This window comes from Odocoileus virginianus, chromosome 13 (genome assembly GCF_023699985.2).
Source record: "Odocoileus virginianus isolate 20LAN1187 ecotype Illinois chromosome 13, Ovbor_1.2, whole genome shotgun sequence".
Classification (NCBI taxonomy): domain Eukaryota; kingdom Metazoa; phylum Chordata; class Mammalia; order Artiodactyla; family Cervidae; genus Odocoileus; species Odocoileus virginianus.
The window spans coordinates 9,281,801-9,294,498 of NC_069686.1; the positions used below are offsets into that span (position 1 = coordinate 9,281,801).

The 12,698-nt window shown below is 39.6% G+C and overlaps 1 protein-coding gene across 1 annotated transcript; it reads left to right on the forward strand.

The window, feature by feature from the left end:
* The first annotated feature begins 553 nt into the window (after positions 1-553).
* NEUROD1 (neuronal differentiation 1) lies at positions 554-4,433 on the forward strand. The gene is made up of 2 exons (XM_020888679.2): positions 554-775; positions 2,323-4,433. The coding sequence occupies exon 2, from the start codon at positions 2,334-2,336 to the stop codon at positions 3,402-3,404; it is 1,071 nt and encodes a 356-aa protein (XP_020744338.1). The 5' UTR covers positions 554-775; positions 2,323-2,333; the 3' UTR covers positions 3,405-4,433.
* Positions 4,434-12,698: the final 8,265 nt, after the last annotated feature.

Consider the following 12,698-nt stretch of genomic DNA (forward strand, 5'->3'; position numbering starts at 1 on the left):
AAAGCGTCTACTAAGAGGGAGAAACCAAGAGATTGACACCTTAGAGAGGGCAGGGAGTGCCCAGGAAACCAGAGCCTGGGCGAGGAGTCCAGAGGAGTCTCCGCTTCTGCTTTTCACCTTTGCCCTACTTACCGGCCCAGCGCGGGCCACTCACTCTGATCTAAAGCCAGTCGGTGTTCGCTTTCCCGCTCTCTTTTCTCCAACTCCTTCTCCCCGTCTCTCCCCCCACCGCGCGCCCCTTCTCCCTTCTGCCGCCTGAAAGGGTTAATCTCTCCTGCGGGTAAAAACAGGTCCGCGGAGCCTCTAACTGGCGACAGATGGGCCACTTTCTTCTGGCCACAAAGGGGCCGGAATGGAGCGCTCCGCGGCATACAAATGGGCAGGTCACGTGGTTCCCGGCTCTTGGCTGGACTGGGAGGACCATATGGCGCATGCCGGGGAGGAAGGAGATGGGGCGGGGGTAGGGATGGGGAAGAGGCGAGCTGGAGTCGGATGCGGGTGGGAGGGGAGCAAGGCTGAAGGGGCGGGGGCGGGAGGAGCAGGGCGGAAGGGAAGGGAGCGCGGCACCCCGGCGCGTGCGCAGGCGCGCGGCGCTGGAACCTGCTCGCCCGCTGGGCTCCTGGCCCCGCCCGCGCTCAGCATCACCAACTCGGCTATATAACCTGAGCGCCCGCGCGGCCGGGACACGAGGAATTCGGCCCACGCAGAAGGCACGGCGCCCGGAGGCCCCAGGGTTATGAGACCATCACTGCTCAGGACTTACTAACAACTGCAGGTAATTAAATCCTTTAATTTTTATTGGGAATAAAAGCAACTGAAGATGTACCTACATATTCTGTATGTGTGCGTCTGTGAGCGCGTTTATGCGTTGAGACGGGCATTCCTTTTCATAATTGCAATGCGAATACGCACACAGTTTGAGGCGCATCACTCAAATACCCGCTGCAGGCACAATAATTTTAAAAAATGTTTTGTTTTGTTTTGTTTTTTGGAGGGGGGAAAGTATAGGAACGTCTTTAGATTTTCTTAAAATATTTAATGCCCTATAACTCTATGGTTATTTCCTAGTAGTGATTTCAAAGTTCTGAAAGCTGATAACTACTTCAGTATTTCACTTCTAACAATAAGGGCAATAAAAAGCCCACGTTACCAAGATTTATTTTATAGACATGTATTTTATGCACATTGGGAGTAGCAAATTATTTTTTCAGTGAATGAAAGGGGTATTGATACTTTGAATATACACACCCTAGAAAATAAACCGGGTTGAGAGGTAGTTTAGTTGAGAGGGGATAAAATGTGGAGAAAGAGAGAGGGACCCACTCCTGCTACCTGTTACTGTCCCAGAGTCGGCCAAGTCCCCAGCAGCCACTGATTCAGTTGTCTAACTAAAGGCTTTTTATTTTCCTTATTAGAAGCAGCAACTTCGCTATTGCCATTCTCTGACCGTTATAATTACTCAATCTTTTTTAAACGGAGGTTTGAGGCGAAGTTTGAAAAGCCCCAATAAAGAGCGGGCGGCCCTTTCAATGGGCTGTTTATTAGAGAGGAGCCTTTCGCACCTGATCCCCGGCGCGCGGAGCAGGGCTCCGCGCCGCGCCCCGGGTTCTGGCCCGGTAGCAAGCGCTTTTATACAAGGCGGAAATTCAGCAGAGGGTCAGCGGGGTGGGAGGTGAGAAAAGAAAGGCAAGGGTGGGAGCGACACCCCGGGACACCCCCCGCCCACTTTTGTTACCAAATGTTTCGTTGATGGTGAAATAATTTTGTGGAAAATACTTTTTTTCCACCATGCATTTGCTTTTCAATCTCCACTCCATATAATCTTCTTAAATATCACTGCCAGCTTTAGTAAATTACGTAAGGGATCTTCAACTTTAATCGCCGAGTGCTGGGAGGCCAGAACCGAGATGGAAACATAATTGCAATTTTCAAACTCGTCTTTTTTTGTGGAGTTGTGACTTTGAGCTCATGCAAATAAACATGAAGTCGCCGAAATACACACTCATTTTCACACACATTATCCTACCAGATAATCACCATAAACACACACAATCACAAGGACACATACTCCAGAAGTGTACTTATGACACCTACTCTGGCTCCTATTTGCAGCTCTGTCCTGTCTCCTACGTACCAGCGGGGCACACACAGGCCACTATAGAACTGCATTTAACTTTTCCTCGGGGGCATTCATTTTGTAATCAGCTGGTAATTCTTTTCACATGCATTTCTCTAGGGTTAGTGAGAGCTGAAGGCCTATGTAGTTTTTGAATGTAGCGTTTTTCTCCTTTTCTGTTTTCCCCTCTCCCCTGTTGAATGTAGGAAACCTAAACATGACCAAATCGTACAGCGAGAGTGGGCTGACGGGAGAGCCTCAGCCCCAGGGTCCTCCAAGCTGGACAGATGAGTGTCTTAGTTCTCAGGACGAGGAGCATGAGACGGACAAAAAGGAGGATGACCTGGAAGCCCTGAACGCGGAAGAGGACTCACTGCGGAACGGGGGAGAGGAGGAGGAGGAAGATGAGGACCTGGAGGAGGAAGAAGAAGAGGAGGAGGAGGACGATGATCAAAAGCCTAAGAGACGCGGCCCCAAGAAGAAGAAGATGACGAAGGCGCGCCTCGAGCGTTTTAAGCTGAGACGCATGAAAGCCAACGCCCGGGAGCGGAACCGCATGCACGGGCTGAACGCAGCGCTGGACAACCTGCGCAAGGTGGTCCCCTGCTACTCCAAGACACAGAAGCTGTCCAAAATCGAGACGCTGCGCTTGGCCAAAAACTACATCTGGGCTCTGTCGGAGATCTTGCGTTCAGGGAAAAGCCCTGACCTGGTCTCCTTTGTACAGACTCTCTGCAAGGGTTTATCCCAGCCCACCACCAACCTGGTTGCCGGCTGCCTGCAGCTCAATCCTCGAACTTTTCTGCCTGAGCAGAACCAGGACATGCCCGCGCACCTGCCGACCGCCAGCGCTTCTTTCCCTGTGCACCCCTATTCCTACCAGTCTCCGGGGCTGCCCAGCCCGCCCTACGGCACCATGGACAGCTCCCATGTCTTCCACGTCAAGCCGCCGCCTCACGCCTACAGCGCAGCGCTGGAACCTTTCTTTGAGAGCCCTCTGACTGATTGCACCAGCCCTTCTTTTGACGGACCCCTCAGCCCGCCGCTCAGCATCAATGGAAACTTCTCTTTCAAACACGAACCGTCCGCCGAGTTTGAGAAAAATTATGCCTTTACCATGCACTATCCTGCAGCGACCCTGGCAGGGGCCCAAAGCCACGGATCAGTCTTCTCCGGCGCCACTGCCCCTCGCTGTGAGATCCCTATAGACAATATTATGTCCTTCGATAGCCATTCACATCATGAGCGAGTCATGAGTGCCCAGCTCAATGCCATCTTTCACGATTAGAGGCACGTCAGTTTCACCGTCGCTGGGAAACGAACCCACTGTGCTTACAGTGACTGTCGTGTTTACAAAAGGCAGCCCTTTGAGTATTACTGCTGCAAAGTGCAAATACTCCAAGCTTCAAGTGATATATGTATTTATTGTCGTTACTGCCTTTGGTAGAAACAGGGGATCAAAGTTCCTGTTCACTTTATGTATTATTTTCTATAGCTCTTCTATTTTAAAAAAATAATACAGTAAACTTAAAAAAATGCACCACAAATTTGGTGTAGCTGTATTCAGATCATATTAATTATCTGATCGGGATAACAAAATCACAAGCAATAATTAGGATCTATGCAATTTTTAAACTAATAATGGGCCAATTAAAATATATATAAATATATATTTTTCAACCAGCATTTTACTACTTGTTACCTTTCCCATGCTGAATTATTTTGTTGTGATTTTGTACAGAATTTTTAATGACTTTTTATAATGTGGATTTCCTATTTTAAAACCATGCAGCTTCATCAATTTTTATACATATCAGAAAAGTAGAAATTATATCTAATTTATACAAAATAATTTAACTAATTTAAACCAGCAGAAAAGTGCTTAGAAAGTTGTTGTGTTGCCTTAGCACTTCTTTCTTCTCTAATTGTTAAAGAAAATTGCACAATTTGAGCAGTTCATTTCACTTTAAAGTCGTTCTCTCTCCTTAAAATGAAAACCAGATCCATAATTCTTAAGAGAAGGAATAAAAGCAAGAGATGTATTCCCTATCAAAACATATCAATTCAGTACTTGCACAAGCTTGTATATACATATTATAAACAAATGCCAACATACCCTTCTTTGAATCAAAAGCTGCTTGACTATCACATACAATTTGCACTGTTTCTTTTTAGTCTTTTACTCCTTTGCATCCCATGATTTTACAGAGAATCTGAAGCTATTGATGTTTCCAGAAAATATAAATGCATGATTTTATACATAGTCACACAACTGGTGGTTTGTCATATATTCATGTAATGAATCTGAGCCTAAATCTAATCATTCTTAAAGCAAGGAAAACAATTCTAGATTAGTTTCCTATACATACAATTTTAAGTTTTATACTTATTTTAATCATACTCTTACTAAAAACGTTATATCATTCTTAAGATTAGATAACTAATTTAAAAAAATCATGATTTTATTCTTTATGTTAAACATCTAGAAAGTTAATTAGCTATTGAATTTTAGAATGAACATTATGTATAACTGGTGTTTATATATTCAGATTCTATAATCTAATCAGGTTGTTAATGTTGGGATTTTATACCTATTGTAGTCAATTAGTACAGTAGCTTAAATAAATTCAAACCATTTAATTCATAATTAGAACAATAGCTTTTGCATGTAAAATGCAGTCCAGAATAAGTGCTGTTTGAGATGTGATACTGGTACCACTGGAATCAATATGTACTGTAATCTTGTTTGTAATTCTGTATATTATGGTGTAATGCACAACTTAGAAAACACTCATCCAGTTGCAATAAAATAGTATTGAAAAATCTGAACAATTGTTGCATTTCTTCTTAAAGTGATTTTTTTAAAGTATAAATAATTCCTATGGAGAACAATTGCTTAACTTGCTGAGTTAAAAAAATACTAACTTCTATTTGCAGAAAAAAGTTAAAAAAGTTTAGTTTAACACAAACTCTCTAGTCTGTTTATCTTGCTTAGGGAGTCACCAACTCTTTGTAGTTAAGGAATGAACCTGATATTTCATTACTTGGACTATGAGGCTGGGGTTGGGTAAGATTTGTGAAGAGACCAACAGTTGTATTTTTGGTTTTGGTTTCCATCCCTTTATATGAGTTTGTCTTTTCTTCTTTTTTTTTCAAGGGGATTTAGTTAATTCTTAACAAGCAAGACCCAAACAATTATCCTAGCTTAGTTTATCTATATATCTAAGAACATACTAATTTTTTTTTTTTTTACCTTTTTCTTAGTCCTTTGCTGTCTGTACCTGAACTGAAACGTTCTCTACTGCAAAATAGTCCTATCCTAAAGAGAAAGTGATATACCTTTAGAATATGGGAGAAATGAATTGATTAAAGAATTCAAGAAGTGGCATTTTATCCTTGCTATGTAATTGTGATGATTTCAGTAATTCTTCCGGAAAAAGTAGTAATGAACTACTTGTACTCAAGAACATACTCTTTGTACTGTGATATGTTTTTGGATGCTCTAATTGTTTCCTCATCCCCTTTGGTGTACTAATTCTCCTGTTTCATAAATGGAACTCACTGAAAAAAACTCAGAGATGATTCTGCCCGTTGGTAAGGCCACTAGAAAAGTTAGGCATTTCTCCCCCTCTGGATGTGCTGACTGACAGGAGCAGTTTCTAGGGAACAGCATGTTGGCACTTGTGCTCTGGCTGTACTGTGGTGCTCTGATTACTGTCATTAGTGACTCCATTGTTCTCCCTCTGGTTCGGATGCCACCTTGGATGACTACCTCCCTTCCCAAGCTTGTTCCTTTAATCCCGTTCTCATTGGTGATTTAGGGGTTCCAGAAAGCTGACCTCATTTAGCATGCTGCTCCAGAAAAATGTGAGTAATCTAATGGACAGGAACAATTAGCCATACTAATAACATTGCCAACGGGGCTACATCAAGCTGTGACAGTAGCAGTAAGGAATATTTCAACATGAAAAAAATGTTTGAGTGCAATTTAAAATATATCATTTTAGCATGTTTTCCATCAGCCTTCATCACATGGCAGAAATACTTTTAAGTTAGTCCCAACTTTATCCAAAATGCAATCATCGCATTCCAAGTGAAACAGAGTTGTTATTTTGGAATCAAGCTGTTGCTTCCTATATCCAAGATTGCTTTCACTGTTCTTTCTTTAAGAGACATAATACTGAGATGATATCTGAACACTGCCAGCCTTCCAGCCTAGGAGACCATGAAGTGAACATTCAGATCTTATGTGATCTATTCAACAGCTCAGTTTCACCTATAATGAAAATTAGACTTCTTCATGCAAACTAAAAACTGTTGCTGTAATGAACAGAAGAAATAAGAGGATGCTGTTTTAAGAATTTCCGCTTTTAAAACAGCAAGCATCAAAATCTGTGGATTGTTTTTTGTAAGGTAGGAATGAAGACTCCAAATTAGGTTTGATATTGTCCCCCCGCAATTTTATATGTATAACTTCATTCTAAGCTTAGAGATTCTTTCAGTCAGTCAAGGAGTAACTCACATGCCACCATCTTTTATTCAAAGGCAGGCACAGATGTTCCTTCTGCAGGGGAGGTTTTAATTTATGAAAATGATATTGTTTATGCATGAATGAACTGAATGCACTCTGCATATACACAGTACTTCCATCTGATCAGAGAAATACCCCAGAACCAGTGCCAATGTCAGAAACATATTCTACAAATTTACTCACTTAAATGTTTAATGAATATTTGGAAGGCATTTTCAAACCACAAGAAACCTTTTCAATTATCTTTTTCTTTTCTTTTGGAATTGGTAGGCATATTTAAAAGAGACTCTTAAAGTTTTCATAATTGGCCAATGCCTATATCTAGAAAAGAAAATGTTTTACTAAGTGAAAAGAGACCAAAAAGAAGAAACATCGGCAACTATAGCTTCATTGGGGAAAACATTTCTTTTAGTGTTGATATATATGTGTGTGCTTACCAGTAGTATTTAGGGTTCTGGGTGTTCCCTCATCTTGAATAATTACTATTCCCATCAAATAAGATGTTTAGATCTACTTATTTAATGTGAAAATGCTCTGATGAGTTATTTCCAGAATAAGGTGGTGTTTAAAATCAGTAGACAATTCCGTAGTTGGAGATGAAATATTTTAACTAAATATTTTAACAGAATTCCTTTTGACTAGAACACTGCATAACTTAGATTTCATTTACATCATCAATGACAAATACAGTATGATCTATCTACTTTTACTCTTAAAAAGACAATAAAATATAAATTAAAATAGAGACATATCTTAGGAATGTTCTACTAAGTTTAGGTTTATAATATGTTATAGAAAATAATATTAAAGTAAATCATAAGCCTTACAATTTATTAATCTTAAAAAAACTGTTTTCACATTTGAAAGTCTATAATTCTTACAAAATTAATGCATTTCTGAAAGAAGCTAGCAATTACTAAAATGATACATGGATCATTAGCTAACAGTTTGAACCAAGCTGTTTTACTTCTATAATTAAACAAGAGATTTAAAGTGAAAATATCTATTAAACAATTAATAAGACTAGGTTTCAAAACATAGGCTGATTTCATCCTAATGGGAATCACATAATAGAGCTATTTCTTAAACTACACTAAAATCTCCTCTTTTCCTTTTCTACCACCATTACTTATTTCCTGAAAGCCATCTAAATAAAATCTTTAATTCCAGGATCTGATAAAGAATAAAAGAGCCAATGCAACATTTTGTGGAGCACCAGGACTGAGAACTCATGTTGTTACCATGCACAGAGGCGTTCTGGCATCAGATGCATAGTGATTTGTATGGTGGCATAATCACTGGCTCCTGGCCAGGCATTATGTTTCAGAGGACACCATTGTCAAGAACCATTCAACTAGAAATCTGCACTGTATGCACTCAAAAGTTGAGCTCATCTGCCTTCCTATGTCAGGAAGAATTCTGTTCTGGCAATTGGCTCATGGACTCCCTTCACACACACGAACATTTGGTTCAATGGCTCTGATGGAATTAGCTGTGTAACCAAACTAGTGGCATCAACAAGACAAGGCAGCAGCCTCTGGGGACTTCTGTTCAAGTTGCTAATCTTCAAATATCTTAAAATGCAGAGTATCATGTTAATCCTGGACTAAATCTTCAGATACATTAAATGTGATTTGTCTATCTCAACAGTATTGTGCTATTGCCCAGCTAACTTAGAGATAGGTGGATAGTGACAGTAACCATCTTTATGAATCCCCAGGTATGGAGTAATCTAGAGGGGCTGGATTGTGAAATGACGTCTAGAGATGAGAGTAAATTTAATCTCTCATTCTTGACTTAACTTGGTAACTTTGTTGTTTAGTTGCCAAGTCGAGTCCAACTCTTTTGCAACCCCATGGACTGTAGCCCACTAGGCTCCTCTATCTATGGATTTCCCAGGCAAGAATATGGGATTGGGTTGCCATTTCCTTCTCCAGGGCTTCCCAACCCAGAGAACAAACCTGCATCTCCTGCATTGGCAGGCAGATTCTTGACCACTGAAGCCATCTGGGAAAGCCTAAGTTGGTGACTGACTTTACTGTTAATGAGACTAAAAGCTAACTCTGCTTTGTTCTTTGATGTCATAAGGAACACCCCGCAGTCACAAGAAAGGCTTCCCACACTTATTAGGTAAGTGCTAAGTGTTTTTCATTCATTCCCATATGTCATCAGAGTAGCCCTGTATCTTATTTCACAGATGGAGAAATGTTGAGAAGCTGGGATATGTAGATATTTCATTACTGATTTCCCTCCTTCCTTCAGATTCTAACTCAGAAGCAACTTTCCTCAAGTTCTTCCTGGTTCCCATTTAAAGTAGCAGCCAACCAAACCAAAATCATTGTTTTCAACTTCATCAACATGACTACTATGTGGCCCCTCCTGTTTTTCAGAGCATTTATCCATCTGATGTTATCTTGCTTATTTTTAAATTATCTACCTCTCTTAGTAGAATGTGGGCTTCACAAGAAAATGAACCCTATCTGATTTGTTTGCTGCTGTTTCTCTGGTGCTTAGAAGACCCACAGGTCCTCAATAAATATGAACAAATCAAATTATACTAATCTGATGCCCAAACCTTAACCACTATGCTACAAATTAAGTCAGTTGAGAATGGAGAGCGCTACAGATGATTCTCATCCCAGTGAAAGTTATAAGCATTAATTCTACAAAGAGAGAACAATTGAAATTAATTTTCTATAACACCATGGCACCAAACTCCCCCCACCCCACCCCTTCTGAGCATTAGTGATGATGAATTACCAGGAATCTTTTCTTTTTATTGATATTGATTGATTAAATATAATTTGGATCGGAATAAAAGGAGACCTAAAATGTTACAAGCTCTGTCCAGATCATGCCATTTACTTTTTTAAAAAAAATGTTAAGAACGCGAAAGCATGCTGCTTTCCCCCTTTCTGTTCACCATTCTTTCAGCAATAGTTCTTGATTTATTACTTGTGTTATGTAAAATTTCCCCAAACTTCCTTATCATCACTGAAGAGTTGAGATTACAGCAGATAAGGATCTAATCCATCATGAATATGTACTCCGACAGTGAGTTTGAGAAGCTGAGTAGCTTTTGACAAATTAAAAATAAGCTACACAGAGGCAGATGATGGGACAGAAATAGAAATCCACAATGAAAAGGAGTGCTTTATGGTCACAACAGTTGTTGGTTAAATTCATCTTTCTCTAATGTATCAAACAGATTAGAAATGCTGTAAGTTTATGAGGAATATGATTTTCCTTGTCAATACAACACAATTAAGGGAATACATAGAGCTATTATTTTCAGTGACATTGGGTGGTCGCATTAATACTGCACGTGAATTATTAGGAGAGCTGTTTAGGAAGCAGAAAAAATGGAAGAATCAGTATTCTTGGAAGGTGATTTAGTATAAAATCACTGAAAACTGAAGAATAACTAGTGTTCTTTAAAATAATCATATACAGAATGCTCTATTGATTGAGATAAATAATGCTGAAGTATCTAAACTATAATAGCTACTTCAAAATGTTTATTGTATAAACTTAGCACATCAATAAGATTTCTTTAGTGTTTTCTCCGGATGATGTTGGTTATGATGTCCATGAAAGGGAATGGCCATGAATGAAAAAACAGTTAATTCCTTACTGCTAGTGTCACTACGGAGAAGGCACTGGCATCCCACTCCAATGCTCTTGCCTGGAAAATCCCATGGACAGAGGAGCCTGGTAGGCTGCAGTCCATGGGGTCACTAAGAGTCGGGCACGACTGAGAGAGGACTTCACTTTCACTTTTCACTTTCGTGCACTGGAGAAGGTAATGGCAGCCCACTCCAGTGTTCCTGCCTGGAGAATCCCAGGGACGGGGGAGCCTGGTGGGCTGCCGTCTATGGTGCCTCATAGAGTCGAACACGACTGAAATGACCCAGCAGCAGCAGCAGTGTCACTAATGATTGCAGTCCTTGTCTACTCATGGCAGGGAATTATAAATTTATAATCTGTGATATGTTGCAAGTATGGGGCCAAGAAATGTTCATATCCAAGAACTGAGTGGAAAATATACTAGAATTCTAAAAGGAGACTTGGGATAATCTCACTTGCCATTGCTAGATAACTGAATAATTTTCCACAAATGATTAAATTTACAATAAACAGTAGCAAAATGCACACAAGATATAACTGGAATCTAAATATGGATATTTACTTAAATTATTTTTACTGAAAGAATTCCTTAGTTAACGCAGGCAAGCCTACTTATTTAGATATTTTGAAATTCCAACATATGATTTTTGGATAAAGGAACTCTTAATGTTTATTTGACTCTGACGAGCTTATTAGAAATGTTAAATAAAGAGATATTTTGTTCCTCAAGATTTAATTTTTTTTCAAGATTTCATTTTTAATTAACTAAAAATGCATTTATCTTACTTAAAAATATATTGTTAAGGAAAGAAATATGTGCTGTACTGAGTTCCGTAATGCCCTCCCTCCACTCCCCAAAATTCATGCCCAGCCAGAACCTCATAATGTGATCCTACCTGGAATAGGGTTCAAATAATACATCTTAAGATGTAGTTAAGATGAGGTCATACTGGATTAGAGTAATCCTTATAAGAAGGGGACTGTTGTCCTTGTGAGGAGAGACAGAACATGCAGACAACGCAAGGGGAGAACAGAGATGTAGGCAGAGATTAGGGTGACAGGTCCCTATGCCAAGGGAGAATTGTTAGAATTGCCAGCAACCACCAGAATCTATGATAAAGGCACAGAACAGGTTTCCCTCTGAGACGCCAGGAAGGAACCAAGCCCGCAGACACCTTGATTTGGGACTTCTGGTCTCCAGAAGTGTGCACGATACATTTCTGTTGTTTCAAGCCACCCCAGTTTATAATCATTTGCTATGGTGCCTCTAGGAAACTAATACATAAGTCTACAATGAATTGATATGTTAACTATACATAAATATAGAAGAATTCATTTAAAATCTTATAAAATTTTACCATGAAGTTTTAATGACAAAATATATAACTACCAGCATACTTTAGTTAGTACCAGGTTTGATATTTAAACAAGCTGACAAATAGTAGCTATTTAATAAGCATCTGAATTATGTAAAAGTTTTATTGGTTTTTATTCATTTGAATTAACTTAAGCTGACATCCAGATTTAGTGAAGTGTGAACAGACACATCCAATAAACTAAGATGGATTTTGTCTAAAAGCCTTATTGTAGAATGCATAAAAAGTATAGACTAGACTATAAACTTATTAATTCTTCATGTGAAAAATGCCATATTTATTTTCTAGGTAGGGCAGTATGTGTACTAAGAAATAGACCTCTGAAACATGGCATTTTCCTTGGGTTCATCGATATGCATTCAACACACAATTTTATGACCTGTAAAATTACATAATTAAAGAAAATGACTGTGGTCCAAGTGAATGTAAGTACCATGACTTCTAAAAGCTCTCTCTCTTCTAGGTTATATAGGGCCTTGGGCCATGACTGTTTTGGGGAACTTAAAACCCGGCAACTAAGATGCCAACCTTAGTTATATAGGACAATACATCTTTTTATCTGACTGTTTGATTTCTCAAAATACGAGTTAGTGATTGTTTCTTCTGAAGGTATTCAATTAATCAGAAGTTTTAGATTACATAGATCTAGGATCCTATCTTGTTTTTAACGTTTTTTGTTTTTGAACTGTTGGTGCTTGTGTCTCTTAGGCTTAATTCTTGTTTCAGTTTCCTGCTCACCCTCATGCGGACATGAGTAAGAAATACACCTTCATTGTTTGAAGCCTCCAAATTCTTTCAAACCACGTTGCAACTGTGCTTCTGCTGACTGATAAAGATGTTAATTTCTTAAGGCAACATGACATGCAAGGCGAGTTTACTGTGACTGGAAAAGAGAAGCCTCCCCAGTTTATGTGGGGAGTAGCAATGGAGATACGCGCTCCTCTTCTGACAAATGTGGTATTTGGATTAGAGGTCTGGCGTGCAGCAGCCATTTGGCAGTTTGGAAGAGGAGAGTGGTGTAGATGGACAAATATGGAGCAGAGAATGA

Excerpts from the sequence above, each read along its gene's own strand:
- NEUROD1 (XM_020888679.2), top strand. The coding sequence starts at position 2,334 with ATGACCAAATCGTACAGCGAGAGTGGGCTGACGGGAGAGCCTCAGCCC.